Below are 22,985 nucleotides of genomic sequence, written 5' to 3' on the forward strand. Positions count from 1 at the left end.
TAATTATGTTATTTCAATTGACTGATTTCCTAATATGACTCAGTAACTAAGTAAAATTTGAGAAAATGTTGCATTTATTTTTGTTCAGTAAAAATATAAAAAAGGCCCAAAAGTCAATGCACTCTCTCCCTCGTGTTCTTAGACTACCTATTGGACAATCCAACTCCCATACACTCACCTACAGACTAAGCTATTTTCATTCTGTATTATAACTCATTTTCATTGTTATGTTTGGCTAGGAAAATTTAGATTGATAGGAGTCCATTGTTATTGGGATCATAATGCGACAACGAGACAGTACGAGGACATACAAGCTGTTTATAAAGTAGGTCTGTCACCTCCTAGTGGCCAAATGTCATTGTCACATAGATCTATAAGACCACATTATATACAAAATCTCCACACCAAAAATACCAGCCTGGTCTCAGACTAGACGTAACATAGTAAATGTAAATCCTGGACACTCAAATTAGTATTATATGTTACGTTTTGGTATGGTTACATATGACGGATTGTTACTTGAGGCAAAAAAACAAAAGTAGGGTGGTTGACCAGGGTAGATGGGTGGGCATATAACGTAAACATCTAGCAACCCAAAGGTTGTGAGTTTGAATCTCATCCTGGACAACTTTAGCAACTATTTTCTAGCTACTTAGCATGTTAGCTAACCCTTCCCCTAACCCTTTAACCTAACTCCTAAACTTAACCCTAACCCCTAGACTAGCTAACGTTAGCCACCTAGCTAGAACGTAACATATCGTATATTTAGCAAATTTATAACGTAACATATACAAAATGGGTGATGAACATCCACAAATTAATACATACCATACGAAACATAACATATCATACTAAATGGTGCATCTCGGGTTTACGTACAGAATAATACAAAATGACCTGACACCAGGTTGAAAATACAATTTTAAAATAGTATTTTTTTTATTAAGTTTTCTGCTTTTTTCCCCCACCATCTTTTTTCTTCTTGGGTGAAGCATGTTCCTCTTGGACCACTTCTACAGTCGAGATCCTGACCCTCTTCCTCTTCTTCTCAAGCGCCAGTATATCTTTGATGTCTGTTGGGGATGAAGGAAAACAACCACATGATATTGTCATGCTATATTTTCAGAAAACAAATATGCATTTAAAAAAAGCACCAAAATATTTTTGTACATCACTTTCTATAAAAGAGACATTGATGTTAAGGGTTTCTCTAGTCCAGAGTTTCCTAAAACTCTTGAGTAAGTACATCCAGCCATTCCACATATTAGATCTGGTACAACACACTGTAATAGAATAGAAACAGAATAACTTTAGTTGTGACGAGTCATGCAACAACATTCACACAAATGCATTACAAGACAAACATATGTCACAAGAACACATTGTTCATTCAAAACAGTAAAACCAAGCCATATTAAGGCTAGCAGGGCTCCTCCACCCAGTAGGACCAAGCCATATTAAGGCTAGCAGGGCTCCTCCACCCAGTAGGACCAAGCCATATTAAGGCTAGCAGGGCTCCACCCAGTAGGACCAAGCCATATTAAGGCTAGCAGGGCTCCTCCACCCAGTAGGACCAAGCCATATTAAGGCTAGCAGGGCTCCACCCAGTAGGACCAAGCCATATTAAGGCTAGCAGGGCTCCTCCCAGTAGGACCAAGCCATATTAAGGCTAGCAGGGCTCCACCCAGTAGGACCAAGCCATATTAAGGCTAGCAGGGCTCCTCCCAGTAGGACCAAGCCATATTAAGGCTAGCAGGGCTCCTCCACCCAGTAGGACCAAGCCATATTAAGGCTAGCAGGGCTCCTCCCAGTAGGACCAAGCCATATTAAGGCTAGCAGGGCTCCACCCAGTAGGACCAAGCCATATTAAGGCTAGCAGGGCTCCACCCAGTAGGACCAAGCCATATTAAGGCTAGCAGGGCTCCTCCACCCAGTAGGACCAAGCCATATTAAGGCTAGCAGGGCTCCTCCACCCAGTAGGACCAAGCCATATTAAGGCTAGCAGGGCTCCTCCACCCAGTAGGACCAAGCCATATTAAGGCTAGCAGGGCTCCTCCACCCAGTAGGACCAAGCCATATTAAGGCTAGCAGGGCTCCTCCACCCAGTAGGACCAAGCCATATTAAGGCTAGCAGGGCTCCACCCAGTAGGACCAAGCCATATTAAGGCTAGCAGGGCTCCTCCACCCAGTAGGACCAAGCCATATTAAGGCTAGCAGGGCTCCTCCACCCAGTAGGACCAAGCCATATTAAGGCTAGCAGGGCTCCTCCACCCAGTAGGACCAAGCCATATTAAGGCTAGCAGGGCTCCTCCACCCAGTAGGACAAAGCCATATTAAGGCTAGCAGGGCTCCTCCACCCAGTAGGACCAAGCCATATTAAGGCTAGCAGGGCTCCTCCACCCAGTAGGACCAAGCCATATTAAGGCTAGCAGGGCTCCACCCAGTAGGACCAAGCCATATTAAGGCTAGCAGGGCTCCTCCACCCAGTAGGACCAAGCCATATTAAGGCTAGCAGGGCTCCTCCACCCAGTAGGACCAAGCCATATTAAGGCTAGCAGGGCTCCTCCACCCAGTAGGACCAAGCCATATAAAGGCTAGCAGGGCTCCTCCACCCAGTAGGACCAAGTCATATTAAGGCTAGCAGGGCTCCTCCACCCAGTAGGACCAAGCCATATTAAGGCTAGCAGGGCTCCTCCACCCAGTAGGACCAAGCCATATTAAGGCTAGCAGGGCTCCTCCACCCAGTAGGACCAAGCCATATTAAGGCTAGCAGGGCTCCACCCAGTAGTACCAAGCCATATTAAGGCTAGCAGGGCTCCACCCAGTATGACCAAGCCATATTAAGGCTAGCAGGGCTCCTCCACCCAGTAGGACCAAGCCATATTAAGGCTAGCAGGGCTCCTCCACCCAGTAGGACCAAGCCATATTAAGGCTAGCAGGGCTCCTCCACCCAGTAGGACCAAGCCATATTAAGGCTAGCAGGGCTCCTCCACCCAGTAGGACCAAGCCATATTAAGGCTAGCAGGGCTCCTCCACCCAGTAGGACCAAGCCATATTAAGGCTAGCAGGGCTCCACCCAGTAGGACCAAGCCATATTAAGGCTAGCAGGGCTCCTCCACCCAGTAGGACCAAGCCATATTAAGGCTAGCAGGGCTCCACCCAGTAGGACCAAGCCATATTAAGGCTAGCAGGGCTCCTCCACCCAGTAGGACCAAGCCATATTAAGGCTAGCAGGGCTCCTCCACCCAGTAGGACCAAGCCATATTAAGGCTAGCAGGGCTCCTCCACCCAGTAGGACCAAGCCATATTAAGGCTAGCAGGGCTCCTCCACCCAGTAGGACCAAGTCATATTAAGGCTAGCAGGGCTCCTCCACCCAGTAGGACCAAGCCATATTAAGGCTAGCAGGGCTCCTCCACCCAGTAGGACCAAGCCATATTAAGGCTAGCAGGGCTCCTCCACCCAGTAGGACCAAGCCATATTAAGGCTAGCAGGGCTCCTCCACCCAGTAGGACCAAGCCATATTAAGGCTAGCAGGGCTCCTCCACCCAGTAGGACCAAGTCATATTAAGGCTAGCAGGGCTCCTCCACCCAGTAGGACCAAGCCATATTAAGGCTAGCAGGGCTCCTCCACCCAGTAGGACCAAGCCATATTAAGGCTAGCAGGGCTCCTCCACCCAGTAGGACCAAGCCATATTAAGGCTAGCAGGGCTCCACCCAGTAGGACCAAGCCATATTAAGGCTAGCAGGGCTCCTCCACCCAGTAGGACCAAGCCATATTAAGGCTAGCAGGGCTCCTCCACCCAGTAGGACCAAGCCATATTAAGGCTAGCAGGGCTCCTCCACCCAGTAGGACCAAGCCATATTAAGGCTAGCAGGGCTCCTCCACCCAGTAGGACCAAGCCATATTAAGGCTAGCAGGGCTCCACCCAGTAGGACCAAGCCATATTAAGGCTAGCAGGGCTCCACCCAGTAGGACCAAGCCATATTAAGGCTAGCAGGGCTCCTCCACCCAGTAGGACCAAGCCATATTAAGGCTAGCAGGGCTCCACCCAGTAGGACCAAGCCATATTAAGGCTAGCAGGGCTCCTCCACCCAGTAGGACCAAGCCATATTAAGGCTAGCAGGGCTCCTCCACCCAGTAGGACCAAGCCATATTAAGGCTAGCAGGGCTCCTCCACCCAGTAGGACCAAGCCATATTAAGGCTAGCAGGGCTCCTCCACCCAGTAGGACCAAGCCATATTAAGGCTAGCAGGGCTCCTCCACCCAGTAGGACCAAGCCATATTAAGGCTAGCAGGGCTCCTCCACCCAGTAGGACCAAGCCATATTAAGGCTAGCAGGGCTCCTCCACCCAGTAGGACCAAGCCATATTAAGGCTAGCAGGGCTCCACCCAGTAGGACCAAGCCATATTAAGGCTAGCAGGGCTCCTCCACCCAGTAGGACCAAGCCATATTAAGGCTAGCAGGGCTCCTCCACCCAGTAGGACCAAGCCATATTAAGGCTAGCAGGGCTCCTCCACCCAGTAGGACCAAGCCATATTAAGGCTAGCAGGGCTCCTCCACCCAGTAGGACCAAGTCATATTAAGGCTAGCAGGGCTCCTCCACCCAGTAGGACCAAGCCATATTAAGGCTAGCAGGGCTCCTCCACCCAGTAGGACCAAGCCATATTAAGGCTAGCAGGGCTCCACCCAGTAGGACCAAGCCATATTAAGGCTACCAGGGCTCCTCAACCCAGTAGGACCAAGCCATATTAAGGCTAGCAGGGCTCCTCCACCCAGTAGGACCAAGCCATATTAAGGCTACCAGGGCTCCTCAACCCAGTAGGACCAAGCCATATTAAGGCTAGCAGGGCTCCACCCAGTAGGACCAAGCCATATTAAGGCTAGCAGGGCTCCTCAACCCAGTAGGACCAAGCCATATTAAGGCTAGCAGGGCTCCACCCAGTAGGACCAAGCCATATTAAGGCTAGCAGGGCTCCTCAACCCAGTAGGACCAAGCCATATTAAGGCTACCAGGGCTCCTCAACCCAGTAGGACCAAGCCATATTAAGGCTAGCAGGGCTCCTCCACCCAGTAGGACCAAGCCATATTAAGGCTAGCAGGGCTCCTCCACCCAGTAGGACCAAGCCATATTAAGGCTAGCAGGGCTCCTCCACCCAGTAGGACCAAGCCATATTAAGGCTAGCAGGGCTCCTCCACCCAGTAGGACCAAGCCATATTAAGGCTAGCAGGGCTCCTCAACCCAGTAGGACCAAGCCATATTAAGGCTAGCAGGGCTCCTCCACCCAGTAGGACCAAGCCATATTAAGGCTAGCAGGGCTCCTCCACCCAGTAGGACCAAGCCATATTAAGGCTAGCAGGGCTCCTCCACCCAGTAGGACCAAGCCATATTAAGGCTAGCAGGGCTCCTCCACCCAGTAGGACCAAGCCATATTAAGGCTAGCAGGGCTCCTCCACCCAGTAGGACCAAGCCATATTAAGGCTAGCAGGGCTCCTCCACCCAGTAGGACCAAGCCATATTAAGGCTAGCAGGGCTCCTCCACCCAGTAGGACCAAGCCATATTAAGGCTAGCAGGGCTCCTCCACCCAGTAGGACCAAGCCATATTAAGGCTAGCAGGGCTCCTCCACCCAGTAGGACCAAGCCATATTAAGGCTAGCAGGGCTCCTCCACCCAGTAGGACCAAGCCATATTAAGGCTAGCAGGGCTCCTCCACCCAGTAGGACCAAGCCATATTAAGGCTAGCAGGGCTCCTCCACCCAGTAGGACCAAGCCATATTAAGGCTAGCAGGGCTCCTCCACCCAGTAGGACCAAGCCATATTAAGGCTAGCAGGGCTCCTCCACCCAGTAGGACCAAGCCATATTAAGGCTAGCAGGGCTCCTCCACCCAGTAGGACCAAGCCATATTAAGGCTAGCAGGGCTCCTCCACCCAGTAGGACCAAGCCATATTAAGGCTAGCAGGGCTCCACCCAGTAGGACCAAGCCATATTAAGGCTAGCAGGGCTCCTCCACCCAGTAGGACCAAGCCATATTAAGGCTAGCAGGGCTCCTCCACCCAGTAGGACCAAGCCATATTAAGGCTAGCAGGGCTCCTCCACCCAGTAGGACCAAGCCATATTAAGGCTAGCAGGGCTCCTCCACCCAGTAGGACCAAGCCATATTAAGGCTAGCAGGGCTCCTCCACCCAGTAGGACCAAGCCATATTAAGGCTAGCAGGGCTCCTCCACCCAGTAGGACCAAGCCATATTAAGGCTAGCAGGGCTCCTACACCCAGTAGGACCAAGCCATATTAAGGCTAGCAGGGCTCCTCCACCCAGTAGGACCAAGCCATATTAAGGCTAGCAGGGCTCCTCCACCCAGTAGGACCAAGCCATATTAAGGCTAGCAGGGCTCCACCCAGTAGGACCAAGCCATATTAAGGCTAGCAGGGCTCCTCCACCCAGTAGGACCAAGCCATATTAAGGCTAGCAGGGCTCCTCCACCCAGTAGGACCAAGCCATATTAAGGCTAGCAGGGCTCCTCCACCCAGTAGGACCAAGCCATATTAAGGCTAGCAGGGCTCCACCCAGTAGGACCAAGCCATATTAAGGCTAGCAGGGCTCCTCCACCCAGTAGGACCAAGTCATATTAAGGCTAGCAGGGCTCCACCCAGTAGGACCAAGTCATATTAAGGCTAGCAGGGCTCCTCCACCCAGTAGGACCAAGCCATATTAAGGCTAGCAGGGCTCCTCCACCCAGTAGGACCAAGCCATATTAAGGCCAGCAGGGCTCCTCAACCCAGTAGGACCAAGCCATATTAAGGCTAGCAGGGCTCCTCCACCCAGTAGGACCAAGCCATATTAAGGCTAGCAGGGCTCCTCCACCCAGTAGGACCAAGCCATATTAAGGCTAGCAGGGCTCCTCCACCCAGTAGGACCAAGCCATATTAAGGCTAGCAGGGCTCCTCCACCCAGTAGGACCAAGCCATATTAAGGCTAGCAGGGCTCCTCCACCCAGTAGGACCAAGCCATATTAAGGCTAGCAGGGCTCCACCCAGTAGGACCAAGCCATATTAAGGCTAGCAGGGCTCCTCCACCCAGTAGGACCAAGCCATATTAAGGCTAGCAGGGCTCCTCCACCCAGTAGGACCAAGCCATATTAAGGCTAGCAGGGCTCCTCCACCCAGTAGGACCAAGTCATATTAAGGCTAGCAGGGCTCCTCCACCCAGTAGGACCAAGCCATATTAAGGCCAGCAGGGCTCCTCAACCCAGTAGGACCAAGCCATATTAAGGCTACCAGGGCTCCTCCACCCAGTAGGACCAAGCCATATTAAGGCTAGCAGGGCTCCTCCACCCAGTAGGACCAAGCCATATTAAGGCTAGCAGGGCTCCTCCACCCAGTAGGACCAAGTCATATTAAGGCTAGCAGGGCTCCTCCACCCAGTAGGACCAAGCCATATTAAGGCTAGCAGGGCTCCTCCACCCAGTAGGACCAAGTCATATTAAGGCTAGCAGGGCTCCACCCAGTAGGACCAAGTCATATTAAGGCTAGCAGTGCTCCACCCAGTAGGACCAAGTTATATTAAGGCTAGCAGGGCTCCTCCACCCAGTAAAACCAAGCCATATTAAGGCTAGCAGGGCTCCTCCACCCAGTAGGACCAAGCCATATTAAGGCTAGCAGGGCTCCTCCACCCAGTAGGACCAAGTCATATTAAGGCTAGCAGGGCTCCTCCACCCAGTAGGACCAAGTCATATTAAGGCTAGCAGGGCTCCTCCACCCAGTAGGACCAAGTCATATTAAGGCTAGCAGGGCTCCTCCACCCAGTAGGACCAAGTCATATTAAGGCTAGCAGTGCTCCACCCAGTAGGACCAAGTTATATTAAGGCTAGCAGGGCTCCTCCACCCAGTAGGACCAAGCCATATTAAGGCTAGCAGGGCTCCTCCACCCAGTAGGACCAAGTCATATTAAGGCTAGCAGGGCTCCTCCACCCAGTAGGACCAAGTCATATTAAGGCTAGCAGGGCTCCTCCACCCAGTAGGACCAAGTCATATTAAGGCTAGCAGGGCTCCTCCACCCAGTAGGGCCAAGTCATATTAAGGCTAGCAGGGCTCCACCCAGTAGAACCAGGGCACAGGAGCCATGAGGGAAACCCCAGTATAACTTAGCTGGGCATCAATGTTCGCTTTTTGTCCCCCCTAAAAGTGTCACAGCTCGTAATGTATCAATATTTATCTTTTAAAATGAGCTATGACATAGCCAATAAATATATAGCACAACTTTGGATTTCACCCGTCTCATTATCGAATGGTTTACACTGTTTGGAAGTTAACGGACTGAGTGAGCTTCTCTTCTTCTCCAGCTGGAATATGTTCCGGGACTCTTCCGATGGCATTGAGGAGTACTCCACATCAGTCACTGGCTTCATCAATAAGTGCATCGATGACGTCGTCCCCACAGTGACTGTACGTACATACCCCAACCAGAAGCCAAGGATTACAGGCAACATCCGCACTGAGCTAAAGGCTAGAGCTGCTGCTTTCAAGGTGCAGGACTCTAACCCGGAAGCCTATAAGAAATGTCGCTATGCCCTCCGACGAACTATCAAACAGGCAAAGCGTCAATACAGGACTAAGATTGAATCGTACTACACCGGCTCTGACGCTCGTCGGATGTGGCAGGGCTTGCAAACCATTACAGACTACAAAGGGAAGCACAGCCGAGAGCTGCCCAGCGACACGAGGCTACCAGACGAGCTAAATTACTTCCATGCTCGCATCGAGGCAAATAACACTGAAACATGCATGAGAGCACCAACTGTTCCGGACGACTGTGTGATCACGCTCTCTGTAGCCAAAGCTCATCAATAAGCTAAGGACCCTGGGACTAAACATCTCCCTCTGCAACTGGATCCTGGACTTCCTGACGGGCCACCCCAAGGAAGTAAGGGTAGGTAACAACACATCCGCCACGCTGATCCTCAACACAGGGGCCACTCAGGGGTGCGTGATCAGTCCCCTCCTATACTCCCTGTTCACTCCTGACTGCATGGCCAGGCACGACTCCAACACCATCATTAAGTTTGCCGATGACACAACAGTGGTAGGCCTGATCAGCGTCAACGATGAGACAGCCTATAGGGAGGAGGTCAGAGACCTGGCTGTGTGGTACCAGGACAACAACCTCTCCCTCAATGTGATCAAGACAAAGGAGATGATTGTGAACTACAGCAAAAGGAGGGCCGAGCACACCCCCATTCTCATTGACGGGGCTGCAGTGGAGCAGGTTGACAGCTTCAAGCTCCTTGGTGTCCACATCACCAACAAACTAGAATGGTCCAAACACACCAAGACAGTCGTGAAGAGGGCTCGACAAAGTCTATTCCCACTCAGGAGACTGAAAAGATTTGGCATGGGTCCTCAGATCCTCAAAAGGTTCTACAGCTGCAACATCGAGAGCATCCTGACTGGTTGCATCACTGCCTGGTATGGCAACTGCTCGGCCTCCGACCGCAAGGCACTACAGAGGGTAGTGCGAACGGCCCAGTACATCACTGGGGACAAGCTTCCTGCCATCCAGGAGCTCTATAACAGTGTCAAAGGAAGGCCCACAAAATTGTCAAAGACTCCAGCCACCCAAGTCATAGACTGTTCTCTCTGCTACCGCACGGCAAGCAGTACCGGAGCGACAAGTCTAGGTCCAAAAGGCTTTTTAACAGCTTCTACCCCCAAGCCATAAGACTCCTGAACAGCTAATCAAAGGGCTACCCAGAACTCTCTTTTACACTGCTGCTACTCTGTTTATTATCTATGCATAGTCACTTTAACTCTACCTACATGTACATATTACCTCAACTAACCAGTGCCCCCGCACATTGACTCTGTACCGGTACCCCCCTGTATATAGCATTGCTTGTTATTTTACTGTGACTGTTTAATTATTTGTTACTTTTATTTTCTACGTATTGTTTTATTAACTTCTTAAAGCATTGTTGGTTAAGGGCATGTAAGTAAGTATTTCACTGTAAGGTCTACTACAGCTGTTGTATTTGGCGAAAGTGACAAATACATTTTAATTTGAGCTTCCACCATGCATTGAGGTCCTCGTTATGAAATTATCAATATTACCCATGTCTGTATATCTAAAAATGACTACATTTTACATTACATTTTAGTCATTTAGCAGACGCTCTTATCCAGAGCGACTTACAGTAGAGTGCATACATTTTATTACATTTTTACATACTGAGACAAGGATATCCCTACCGGCCAAACCCTCCCTACCGGCCAAACCCTCCCTAACCCGGACGACGCTATGCCAATTGTGCGTCGCCCCACGGATCTCCCGGTTGCGGCCGGCTGCGACAGAGCCTGGGCGCGAACCCAGCCTGGGCGTGAACCCAGAGACTCTGGTGGCGCAGCTAGCACTGCGATGCAGTGCCCTAGACCACTGCGCCACCCGGGAGATCAACACTATACACAGTTCTTTGAGAGGTTGTCCTTCTCTTATGAGTACCATTACACATTTATTTTGTTGTTCCCCCTGCTGCTACTGGACCAGGGCTCTCTTGGAAAAGAGATGTTATCTCAATGAGAAAAACCGGTATAAATAAAAGGTTAAATACTACATTTTGAACTATTCCAACACTAATAATGGTGAAAAGCCATACCAGGACTGGGCCCGTAGTTCTTCACCCCGGTGACCCAAAATGGTGTTTATTTTTCTACTACTACAACTGATTAGTGGAATCAGGTGTTTAGTACTGGGGCAAAAAACTACAATGTGCGCCATTTTGGGTCACACCGGGACCAGGATATGCGTGCAATGACAGTCACTTTGGATAAAATGCTCAAATGGCATATTAATTATTGATTAAAGAATTAGACCGTCCAGTACCGTGAGAGGTGGCAGGTTCTGTTTTGACCTCCGGGGGAGGCTCCTGTAGAGTGGTGGGCTTCCACACGGCCAGACACGTCAACCGAGCTGTAGTATTCACCTTCCCCAGGAGGACCGGAGGCTCCAAGGACTGGAACACAACAGACAACCACCGGATCAGAGAACACAGTATTTAGTGCCATCATGTCAACTCCTACAATCGTCATGGTTACTTAAAAGACTAGTAGCAACACAGACAACAACGGATACAGATGACATCACTGATGAATAATACAATGATGTCATCATGCGAGCAACATTACTGGAAACCCTTTAGTCCTACCAGACGGTGTGTAAATGCTTGGTCTAGTCCTACCAGGAACGGTGTGTAAATGTTTGGTCTAGTCCTACCAGACGGTGTGTAAATGCTTGGTCTAGTCCTACCAGGAACGGTGTGTAAATGTTTGGTCTAGTCCTACCAGGGACGGTGTGTAAATGCTTGGTCTAGTCCTACCAGGGACAGTGTGTAAATGCTTGGTCTAGTCCTACCAGGGACAGTGTGTAAATGCTTGGTCTAGTCCTACCAGGGACGGTGTGTAAATGCTTGGTCTAGTCCTACCAGAGACAGTGTGTAAATGCTTGGTCTAGTCCTACCAGGGACAGTGTGTAAATGCTTGGTCTAGTCCTACCAGGAACGATGTGTAAATGCTTGGTCTAGTCCTACCAGGGACGGTGTGTAAATGCTTGGTCTAGTCCTACCAGGGACAGTGTGTAAATGCTTGGTCTAGTCCTACCAGGAACGATGTGTAAATGCTTGGTCTAGTCCTACCAGGGACGGTGTGTAAATGCTTGGTCTAGTCCTACCAGGAACGGTGTGTAAATGCTTGGTCTAGTCCTATCAGGAACGGTGTGTAAATGCTTGGTCTAGTCCTACCAGGGACGGTGTGTAAATGCTTGGTCTAGTCCTACCAGGAACGGTGTGTAAATGCTTGGTCTAGTCCTACCAGGAACGGTGTGTAAATGCTTGGTCTAGTCCTACCAGGAACGGTGTGTAAATGCTTGGTCTAGTCCTACCAGGGACGGTGTGTAAATGCTTGGTCTAGTCCTACCAGGGACGGTGTGTAAATGCTTGGTCTAGTCCTACCAGGAACGGTGTGTAAATGCTTGGTCTAGTCCTACCAGACACGGTGTGTAAATGCTTGGTCTAGTCCTACCAGACACGGTGTGTAAATGCTTGGTCTAGTCCTACCAGGGACGGTGTGTAAATGCTTGGTCTAGTCCTACCAGGAACAGTGCGTAAATGCTTGGTCTAGTCCTACCAGGGACGGTGTGTAAATGCTTGGTCTAGTCCTACCAGACACGGTGTGTAAATGCTTGGTCTAGTCCTACCAGGGACGGTGTGTAAATGCTTGGTCTAGTCCTACCAGGGACGGTGTGTAAATGCTTGGTCTAGTCCTACCAGGAACAGTGCGTAAATGCTTGGTCTAGTCCTACCAGGGACGGTGTGTAAATGCTTGGTCTAGTCCTACCAGGGACGGTGTGTAAATGCTTGGTCTAGTCCTACCAGGGACGGTGTGTAAATGCTTGGTCTAGTCCTACCAGGGACGGTGTGTAAATGCTTGGTCTAGTCCTACCAGGGACGGTGTGTAAATGCTTGGTCTAGTCCTACCAGGAACAGTGCGTAAATGCTTGGTCTAGTCCTACCAGGGACGGTGTGTAAATGCTTGGTCTAGTCCTACCAGGAACAGTGCGTAAATGCTTGGTCTAGTCCTACCAGGGACGGTGTGTAAATGCTTGGTCTAGTCCTACCAGACACGGTGTGTAAATGCTTGGTCTAGTCCTACCAGGGACGGTGTGTAAATGCTTGGTCTAGTCCTACCAGGGACGGTGTGTAAATGCTTGGTCTAGTCCTACCAGGAACAGTGCGTAAATGCTTGGTCTAGTCCTACCAGGGACGGTGTGTAAATGCTTGGTCTAGTCCTACCAGGAACAGTGCGTAAATGCTTGGTCTAGTCCTACCAGGGACGGTGTGTAAATGCTTGGTCTAGTCCTACCAGGGACGGTGTGTAAATGCTTGGTCTAGTCCTACCAGGGACAGTGTGTAAATGCTTGGTCTAGTCCTACCAGGGACGGTGTGTAAATGCTTGGTCTAGTCCTACCAGGGACGGTGTGTAAATGCTTGGTCTAGTCCTACCAGGGACGGTGTGTAAATGCTTGGTCTAGTCCTACCAGGGACGGTGTGTAAATGCTTGGTCTAGTCCTACCAGGGACGGTGTGTAAATGCTTGGTCTAGTCCTACCAGGGACGGTGTGTAAATGCTTGGTCTAGTCCTACCAGGGACGGTGTGTAAATGCTTGGTTTCGTCATGCAGGGCTCTCGTGGAAGACCCCTTGGTCTCAATGGGACACCCCTGCCTAAATAAAATACAAATTCCACCTACAGGCCATTGAGGGCCACAGTGAAGGACAGCCGAGGACAGGTAGACAGATGGTACATACCTCAAGGTTAAGTTTCCACATTTTGATGAAGCCATCGTTTGATGCGGTCACCAGAACACAGAAGTCGTCCATGGTGAAACTGTCCACTGATTTCACCCTGACAGAGGTGAACACAATACTCTTCACAACTTTTCACAAAATGCCAAAGAAACATCCAAGAATGCTATTAAAATCATACAATTCGTGTACCTCATGATTACAGGAGGGCAGGAGCGAAACCATAGATATTAAATTCTACGTACCTGGTTTCATGAGCCTCGAACTCACAGAGCACCTTCTGAGTGTTGATGTCACACAGCCTGACTGTCTCGTCGTCCCCCGCTATGGCCAGGATGGAATTCTGATGACAAACAAACCAGTCACTCCATACAGAGGAATAATAAAATGAAAGGTTGCTTCCCTTCTCACACCTCATATTCATCTATCTGTTGTCTTTACAGGTTGTACTGTGCTTTTACCTAGAGTGTCGTGTAGTGTGTATCAAGTCCAGTGACCACCATTGACCTGCATCTTGACTGTCACAAATATACCATGTGTATTAAGCATTACTCTTAATATTGCTCACCATTGTGTTGATCACTCTGAACTAAATATAAAACTTTAGTGATCTTACATTATCGAAACAAAGAGCCCAGAACCCCGGCCTTCTCGGCAAGAGCCCAGAACCCTATCCTTCTCGGTAAGAGCCCAGAACCCGATCCTTCTCGGTAAGAGCCCAGAACCCCATCCTTCTCGGTAAGAGCCCAGAACCCCATCCTTCTCGGTAAGAGCCCAGAACCCCATCCTTCTCGATAAGAGCCCAGAACCCCATCCTTCTCGGTAAGAGCCCAGAACCCCATCCTTCTCGGTAAGAGCCCAGAACCCCATCCTTCTCGGTAAGAGCCCAGAACCCTATCCTTCTCGATAAGAGCCCAGAACCCTATCCTTCTCGATAAGAGCCCAGAACCCTATCCTTCTCGATAAGAGCCCAGAACCCTATCCTTCTCGATAAGAGCCCAGAACCCTATCCTTCTCGATAAGAGCCCAGAACCCTATCCTTCTCGATAAGAGCCCAGAACCCTATCCTTCTCGATAAGAGCCCAGAACCCTATCCTTCTCGGTAAGAGCCCAGAACCCTATCCTTCTCGGTAAGAGCCCAGAACCCTATCCTTCTCGGTAAGAGCCCAGAACCCTATCCTTCTCGGTAAGAGCCCAGAACCCTATCCTTCTCGGTAAGAGCCCAGAACCCTATCCTTCTCGGTAAGAGCCCAGAACCCTATCCTTCTCGGTAAGAGCCCAGAACCCTATCCTTCTCGGTAAGAGCCCAGAACCCTATCCTTCTCGGTAAGAGCCCAGAACCCTATCCTTCTCTGTAAGAGCCCAGAACCCTATCCTTCTCGGTAAGAGCCCAGAACCCTATCCTTCTCGGTAAGAGCCCAGAACCCTATCCTTCTCGGTAAGAGCCCAGAACCCTATCCTTCTCTGTAAGAGCCCAGAACCCTATCCTTCTCTGTAAGAGCCCAGAACCCTATCCTTCTCTGTAAGAGCCCAGAACCCTATCCTTCTTGATAAGAGCCCAGAACCCCATCCTTCTCGGTAAGAGCCCAGAACCCTATCCTTCTCGGTAAGAGCCCAGAACCCTATCCTTCTCGGTAAGAGCCCAGAACCCTATCCTTCTTGGTAAGAGCCCAGAACCCTATCCTTCTTGATAAGAGCCCAGAACCCTATCCTTCTTGGTAAGAGCCCAGAACTCACAGTGAGGAACTTGATGGATGAGATCCTCTTGGGGCTGATGATGGTTGATGTCACAGTCGCCGTTTCCAGGTTATAAACGTCCACCTTGTCGCCGATCACTACCACATACTTATCCCCCTCGGGAGACCACTTCACTATCACCGCATCTAGGGGAGAGAGAGAGTTAGAGATAAAAATATGATTATCTTACAAAATGTGTCAAATACTGAAGCATGTGTAAAGGTACATGGTCAGATGGAGTGATCACATACTCTGTTTAATGTTTTTGATGAAAGCCGATCTTCCGTCGATTAAATTCCACGTTCTGCAACAACAAAAAACCGTCAGTCAACTTTAGTTCCTAGAGAATGTTTCGAACACCTACAACAAGAAGCAAAATGTACTCAAAACAGAAAGCGCACCTGAGTGTCTTGTCTGTGCCGACAGTCAGGGCCAGTTTCCCAGAGGGATGGACGGACAGTGACGTAACTTGGCCTCTGTGGAGAAGAAATAAAACGTGTACGTTAGTGCTGGGGTGGAACAAAGACCTGCACATTCCATTAGCTTCCCAGGACCCCAGAGTTGGAGAACTTAATGGATCAACGTGTTAATCCTGTTAGTCATTGGGTTTCCATCCAACAGTATCTGCATTATAAATACACTGAACTAAAATATAAAACGCAACATGTTGGTCCCATGTTTAATGATGAAATAAAATACCCCAGAAATGTTCCATACGCACAAAAAATCGTATTTCTCTTTAGTGTTGTGCACAAATTTGTTTACATCCCTGTCAGTGAGCATTTCTCCTTTACCAAGAAAATCCATCCACCTGACTGGTGTGGCATATCAAGAAGCTGATTAAACGGCATGATCATTACACAGGTGCACCTTGTGCTGGGGGACAATAAAAGGCCACTAAAATTTGCAGTTTTGTCTTACAACACAATGCCACAGATGTCTCAAGTTGAGGGAGCGTGCAATTGGCATGCTGACTACATGAATGTCCACCAGAGCTGTTGCCAGAGAATTGAATAGTAATTTCTCGACCATAAGCTGCATCCAACGTTGTTTTAGATAATTTTTCAGTACGTTCAACCAGCCTCACATCCACCGACCACGTGTACGGCGTCGTGTGGGCGAGCGGTTTGCTGATGTCAACGTTGTGAACAGAGTGCCCCTTTGGATTATGGTATGAGCAGGCATAAACAACGGACAACGAACACAATTATATTTTTTATCTATGGCAATTTGAATGCCCAGAGATACCATGATGAGATCCTGAGGCCCATTGTTGTGCCATTCATCCACCACCATCACCTCATGTTTCAGCATGATAATGCACGGCTCCATGTTACAAGGATCTGGACACAATTCCTGGAAAATGTCCCAGTTCTTCCATGGCCTGCATACGCACCAGACATATCACCAATTGAGCATGTTTGGGATGCTCTGGATCGACGTGGACGACAGAGTGTTCCAGTTCCCGCCAATATCCAGCGACTTGGCACAGCCATTGAAGAGGAGTGGGACAACATTCCACAGGCCACAATCAACAGCCTGATCAACTCTATGTGAAGGAGAGTGTCACGCTGCATGAGGTAAATGGTGGTCAGATACTGACTGGTTTTCATGAGGTAAATGGTGGTCAGATACTGACTGGTTTTCATGACGTAAATGGTGGTCAGATACTGACTGGTTTTCATGAGGTAAATGGTGGTCAGATACTGACTGGTTTTCTGATCCACACCCCTACTTTCTTTTAAAAGGTATCTGTGACCAGCAGATGCATGTCTGTCATGTGAAATCCAAAGATTCATTTTTTCAATTGACTGATTTCCTTATAATGAACTGTAACTCAGTAAAGTATTTGAAATTGTGGCATGTTGCATTTATATTTTTGTTCAGTATAAATTGGCATTTCCTCACAAGAGGTGTGTTTCCATCAGACTGACTTGGTGCACATAAAAAAAAAAAGAACATAAATAATTTTCATGTACCGACTAAAAACATGAGTTTAAAACGTTTCCACAAACGGTTGTGATAAATGGCAAACTTGACCAATGTGGTTTTCACGCATGTTCTCTAGACAACAGTTTGCGGATTAATTTGACACTGCACTGGTTATATGATGAGATGGATAAGATTACCTGGCAGCTAAGCACCGATCATCATGTCACTCGTGTACAAACGAAGACCCTCTAAATTTACTGGAAAGGAGCATCAAGCCCATCGTCGTCTTTCACCGCCCTGTAGCCTACACTGGGCCTGCGTTTCCAAATCGCAGTGGGAGGACCACACGACATAGCACCGGCTGACTGCACATTTACCTCCACACAATGGTTATTCTATCAACAATTGTGAGATTTTCTTTTGTTTCCACCGCAATTCTTCGCATATTTAAATTGTACTGATACACAAAAAAGATCCCACCAACTCGAACAAAAAAATTGTCAACATTGTATCAAATTGGATTGACATTCCCTGTTTCCAGTCAACCAGATGGGCTAAATGACTTTTATGCTCGCTTCGAGGCAAGCAACACTGAAGCATATATGAGAACACCAGCTGTTCCGGATGACTGTGTGATCACGCTCTCCGTAGCTTTTAAAAAGATCAACTTTCACAAGGCCGCGGGACAGGACGGATTACCAGAACGTTACTCAGAGCATGCGTGGACCAACTGGCAAGTGTCTTCACTGACATCTTCAACCTCTCCCTGACGGAGTCTGTAATACTTACATGTTTCAAGCAGACCACCACAGCCCCTTTGCCCAAGAAAGCTAAAGTAACCTGCCTAAATGACTACCGCCCTGTAGCACTCACGTCAGTAGCCATGAAGTGCTTTGAAAGGCTGGTCACGGCTCACATCAACACCACCATCATCCCGGAAACGCTAGACCCACTCCAATTCACATACCGCCCCAACGCATCCAAAGATGACGCAATCGCAAACCACCCTGCCCTTTCCCACCTGGACAAAAGGAACACCTACGTGAGAATGCTGTTCATTGACTACAGCTCAGCGTTCAACACCATAGTGCCCTCAAAGCTCATCAATAAGCTAAGGACCCTGGGACTAAACACCTCCTGCAACTGTACTACCTGACGGGCCATCCCGGGTGGTAAGGGTAGGCAACAACATCTGCCACGCTGATCATCAACATGGGGGCTCCTCAGGATTGCGTGCTCAGTCCCCTCCTGTACTCTGTTTACCCACGACTGCGTGGCCACACATCTCCAACACCATCATTAAGTTTTCCGACAACACAACGGTGATAGGCCTGATCACCGACAACGATGAGACGGCCTATAGGGAGGTCAGAGACCAGGCAGTGTCAGAGACCTCTCCCTCAACGTGATCAAAACAAAATAAATGATTGTGGACTACAGGAAAAGGAGGGACGAGCACGCCCCCATTCTCATCGACGGGGCTGCAGTGGAGCGGGTCGAGAGTTTCAAGTTCCTTGATGTCCACATCAACAAACTTCACGAGACAGTCGTGAAGAGGGCATGACAACACCTTTTCCCCTCAGGAGGCTGAAAAGATTTGGCATGGGTCCCCAGATCCTCAAAATGTTCTAGAGCTGCACCATCGAGAGCATCCTGCCCGGGTTGCATCACCGCCTGGTATGGCAACTGCTCGGCATTTGACCGTAAGGCGTTACAGAGAGTAGTGCGTACGGCCCAGTACATCACTGGGGCCAAGCTTCCTACCATCCAGAACCTAGGCGGTGTCAGACTCCAGTCACCCAAGTCAGAGACTGTTCTCTCTGCTACCGCTAAGGCAAACGGTACCGGAGCATCAAGTCGAGGTCCAAAAGGCTCCTTAACAGCTTCTACCCCCGAGTCATAAGACTGATAAACAATTAATCAATTGGCCAGCAGACTATTTACATTGACAATTCCCCCCTTTGTTTTAACACTTCTGTTATTTGCTGTTTATTATCTATGCATAGTCACTTTACCCCTACCTACATGTACAAATTACCTACAGGTACAAATTACCTCGACTAACCTGTGCCCCTGCACATTGACTCTGTACCCCCTGTACATAGCCTCGTTATTTTATTGTGTTACTTTTGTTTATTTAGTAAATAACCAAGTGCACTGTTGGTTAAGGGCCTGTCTACACCAGGTGTAGACCTGTTGTATTCGGCCCATGTGACAAATAAAATGTCATTTGACTTGTGATTATTATTGATTTTATATATGTCATGACTTTACACACATAATTTTTTTTTTTTAAACAGTGGATGGAAACCTGCTTAGTTTGACAATATATTGTGAATCATGTCTGTCAGTGGGGTTGCAAAATTCTGCTGACTTTCCCAAAAATTCTTAGGTTTTCCACAAATCCTGGTTGGAAGATTCCAGGATTCAGAAGGGAATAAGCAGACATCCGGAATCTTCCAACCAGGATTTCTGGAAACCCTAAGAACCTTTGGGAGTTACCAGAACTTTGCAAACCCTAATAATTTCTGAGAGAGTGACAACTTACTTGTGCGCTCTGATGGACTTAAGACACTCCCAGTTCTTGGTGCTCCAAACACACAACAGCCCGTCCTGTCCTCCGCTCAGCAGGTGGGAGGTGCCATAGAACTCCAGGCAAGAAATGGTACCTGAACAACCATCAAAAACAATGAAACCTGCGTCAGGGGTACTAAAGTACTAAAGTCCGCAACACTTAGGGGACAATATTTCAATCGATATTAGTGGCTTGCCAAGCCTCAAGATCATGGGCCACACAATAATGTTGTTGACCATGTCAGTGACTTAATTAAAACTGCACGTGGAAGGAATAGACAGTCAAAACTTAGCCATTGCAGTCATAAATGAATGGTGGATGCAATTAGTGAGGTATCTTCAAGATTGTCAGATTGGGACCCGATTGTTGCTGTAGCAGGGGAGACTGATTTAAAAAAAAAAAAAAAAATGGTTTTCCAGAACTTACCGTCACGATGCAGCAACATTTTCTATGCTCTTTCCCTTACAAAAATGTTTTCCCTATTGGAGTAAATCGTTTCCATTGCTAAACGTTTTGCTACAGTGTTCGACTCATGAATACACCCCTGACGCTGCAGAGCTCCATGTTCTGTCCTCTTCTTCATGTCATATCTCTTACCGTCGTGATGCTGTAGAGCTCCATGTTCTATCCTCTTCTTCATGTCATATCTCTTACCGTCGTGATGCTGTAGAGCTCCATGTTCTATCCTCTTCTTCATGTCATATCTCTTACCGTCGTGATGCTGTAGAGCTCCATGTTCTATCCTCTTCTTCATGTCATCTCTTACCGTCGTGATGCAGCAGAGCTCCATGTTCTATCCTCTTCTTCATGTCATATCTCTTACCGTCGTGATGCAGCAGAGCTCCATGTTCTATCCTCTTCTTCATGTCATCTCTTACCGTCGTGATGCAGTAGAGCTCCATGTTCTATCCTCTTCTTCATGTCATATCTCTTACCGTCGTGACGCAGTAGAGCTCCGTGTTCTGTCCTCTTCTTCATGTCATATCTCTTACCGTCGTGATGCAGCAGAGCTCCATGTTCTATCCTCTTCTTCATGTCATATCTCTTACCGTCGTGACGCAGCAGAGCTCCATGTTCTATCCTCTTCTTCATGTCATATCTCTTACCGTCGTGATGCAGCAGAGCTCCATGTTCTATCCTCTTCTTCATGTCGTAGATCTGGATGGTCTCGTCTCTGCTTCCTGTAGCGATGTACCTCTCGCTGGTGGCCACCGCGGACACTGAGGCAGTGTGGGCATGGTGGGTGAAGTCTGCCGTGGCTGTCCACTCCTGCAGATAAACAACACAGCAATGAGACCTGCTTCCAAACATCTGTCAATGAGGTTTGATCAATAGAGGCAATTATATTAGCAGTTTAGCGATGGTAGCTAACGCCTTTATCAAAGGGGCAATAGAGTGACACCATCCTAGCTAACTAGCAGGGTAGGTTACAGCCACACCAACACCATCCTAGCTAACTAGCAGAGTGATGTTGGTTACAGCCACACCAACACCATCCTAGCTAGCAGAGTGATGTAGGTTATAGCCACACCAACACCATCCTAGCTAGCTAGCAGAGTGATGTTGGTTACAGCCACAACCTACACCATCCTAGCTAGCTAGCAGAGTGATGTTGGTTACAGCCACACCAACACCATCCTAGCTAGCAGAGTGATGTAGGTTATAGCCACACCAACACCATCCTAGCTAGCTAGCAGGGTTGGTTACAGCCACACCAACACCATCCGCACGAATTAGACTATAAAATAAATGAAATAATAAAATAAAAGCCCCACTCGCGGTCTTATTTAATTCAACTGTTTTTGACAGTATGGAGCACAACCCCACCGAGGAGTTTAGAAGGGAGGACCTGTCTCAAACTTTTATTCCATAAACTGGCAGCCGCACTACGCAGCTGTTGCAAGAGCAAATTCTTCACTGGCTGTCCACTGGTCGCAAAAACAATGATTGACTAGCAGCTTATACTTCTTAAATTCAACCATTATTGGGTTAAAATACACATGTACATTAGTTAACAGACATCCACAATCCGTAAGGTGCAAATAATTAAGAGTAAGCGGTAGTGTGAGTCACATTAATTCTCTCTGTAGATATAAATAATAAGTGATATCCGTGTCGCCTGTAGGCTACACCACTGCGGTCGTCATTTCTAACCAAGCCTTATTCAAGTTGGATAATCTTTGTTAGCCGACAGCAGTCGCACCATTGGGAGACATGTTGGACTGTAGCCTCCTGTTCTTTTCTCACGATCCATCAAACACATTTGGAGTCATCATAGTGACTTGTGGTCAGACTCGCTCGGGTGGAACAAACTTAAACGTGTGCCCTTTTTCAATACTTATTTAAATGTCCTTGAGAAAACAAAGTCGTCATTATTTTCTCGAACATTTTTTATTAGTATTCGTGTACTTTTTTTAAAGTATTTGTAATCGTATTACAATATGTTTGCTGGTAATGTAACGGATTTGTTCGTTTCGTTATCATCCGTTACATACACCCCAACTCTGCTAACAAACGTAAAAAAGGTAAACAGTTTGTCATATATACAGGAGAATCAGGTATCAAAATCAAGCTGATTAACTAAAGTAACATACCTCTTCACCCGTAGACAACCGGTAACCAAAGGCGATCTGCTCGTAACTTCCAGCAATGAGCTCTATTACGGGCCCCATGCTGTCCTGACGAGGAGGCTACAGTAGCTAGCTAACAAACAACCTAACTCACGTGTTTCTGTCGAGATTATTCCGACTCTGTCACGGGAGACAATTAAAACACCAAAGGGTAACTGTTGAAATTTACGTGCAAAACATGAGCTGAACGAAATATTATTTTAACTAGCTAGAAACAGTTGCTAGAAAAATGATTTCGTGCTTGAAAACACATGTCCCCAGATTGACAGTACGCGCATGCGTGAGGGTACTATTCACTTCCGAGGTCGACATTCTGGGATTTCAAAATCGAAGTCCAAATCATGTTGGGTGCGTCTCTTTGCAGTCATGCAGTCATAATTTCGTTTGCCTATAAGTAAATCAGGCCTATTTTAAATCAGGCCTATAATAGATCAGGCCTACAATACATCAGTCCTATAGTAAATCAGGCCTACAATAGATCAGGCCTATAATAGATCAGGCCGAATGTAAATCAGGCCTATAGTAAAGCATGCCTATAGTAAAGCAGGCCTATAGTAAATCAGGCCTATAATAGATCAGGCCTATAGTAAATCAGGCCTATAGTAAATCAGGCCTATAATAGATCAGGCCTATAGTAAATCAGGCCTATAGTAAATCAGGCCTATAGTAAATCAGGCCTATAATAGATCAGTCCTATAGTAAATCAGGCCTATAGTAAATCAGGCCTATAGTAAATCAGGCCTATAATAGATCAGTCCTATA

General features: G+C 48.1%; 1 protein-coding gene across 2 annotated transcripts; it reads right to left on the bottom strand.

Annotated features, from left to right (window-relative positions):
* Nucleotides 1-927: 927 nt before the first annotated feature.
* Nucleotides 928-22,509, bottom strand: pak1ip1 (PAK1 interacting protein 1). Of its 2 annotated transcripts, XM_055866007.1 has the most exons (10): nucleotides 22,188-22,509; nucleotides 20,700-20,862; nucleotides 19,567-19,687; nucleotides 15,488-15,562; nucleotides 15,338-15,390; nucleotides 15,087-15,232; nucleotides 13,595-13,692; nucleotides 13,353-13,449; nucleotides 10,876-11,005; nucleotides 928-1,073 (listed from the first exon to the last, which is right to left on the bottom strand). In XM_055866007.1, exons 1-10 carry the CDS (start codon nucleotides 22,263-22,265, stop codon nucleotides 943-945), a joined length of 1,092 nt encoding a protein of 363 aa, XP_055721982.1. In that variant the 5' UTR covers nucleotides 22,266-22,509; the 3' UTR covers nucleotides 928-942. The 2 variants fall into 2 exon arrangements, with proteins under 2 accessions (XP_055721982.1, XP_055721981.1); XM_055866006.1 differs by lacking the exons at nucleotides 928-1,073; nucleotides 20,700-20,862; nucleotides 22,188-22,509 and adding an exon at nucleotides 20,360-20,510 and having other exon boundaries at nucleotides 10,826-11,005.
* Nucleotides 22,510-22,985: the final 476 nt, after the last annotated feature.

This window comes from Salvelinus fontinalis, chromosome 17, assembly GCF_029448725.1.
Source record: "Salvelinus fontinalis isolate EN_2023a chromosome 17, ASM2944872v1, whole genome shotgun sequence".
Classification (NCBI taxonomy): Eukaryota; Metazoa; Chordata; class Actinopteri; order Salmoniformes; family Salmonidae; genus Salvelinus; species Salvelinus fontinalis.

Bases quoted from the DNA above. Each gene is read 5' to 3' on its own strand.
- pak1ip1 (XM_055866007.1), bottom strand. From the start codon at position 22,265: ATGGGGCCCGTAATAGAGCTCATTGCTGGAAGTTACGAGCAGATCGCC. The intron at 15,391-15,487 runs GTGCGCTTTCTG...TTGTTGTTGCAG, and splicing joins GGCACAGACAAGACACTCAG to AACGTGGAATTTAATCGACG. The intron at 13,693-15,086 runs GTGAGTTCTGGG...GTTTGTCATCAG, and splicing joins CATCCATCAAGTTCCTCACT to AATTCCATCCTGGCCATAGC.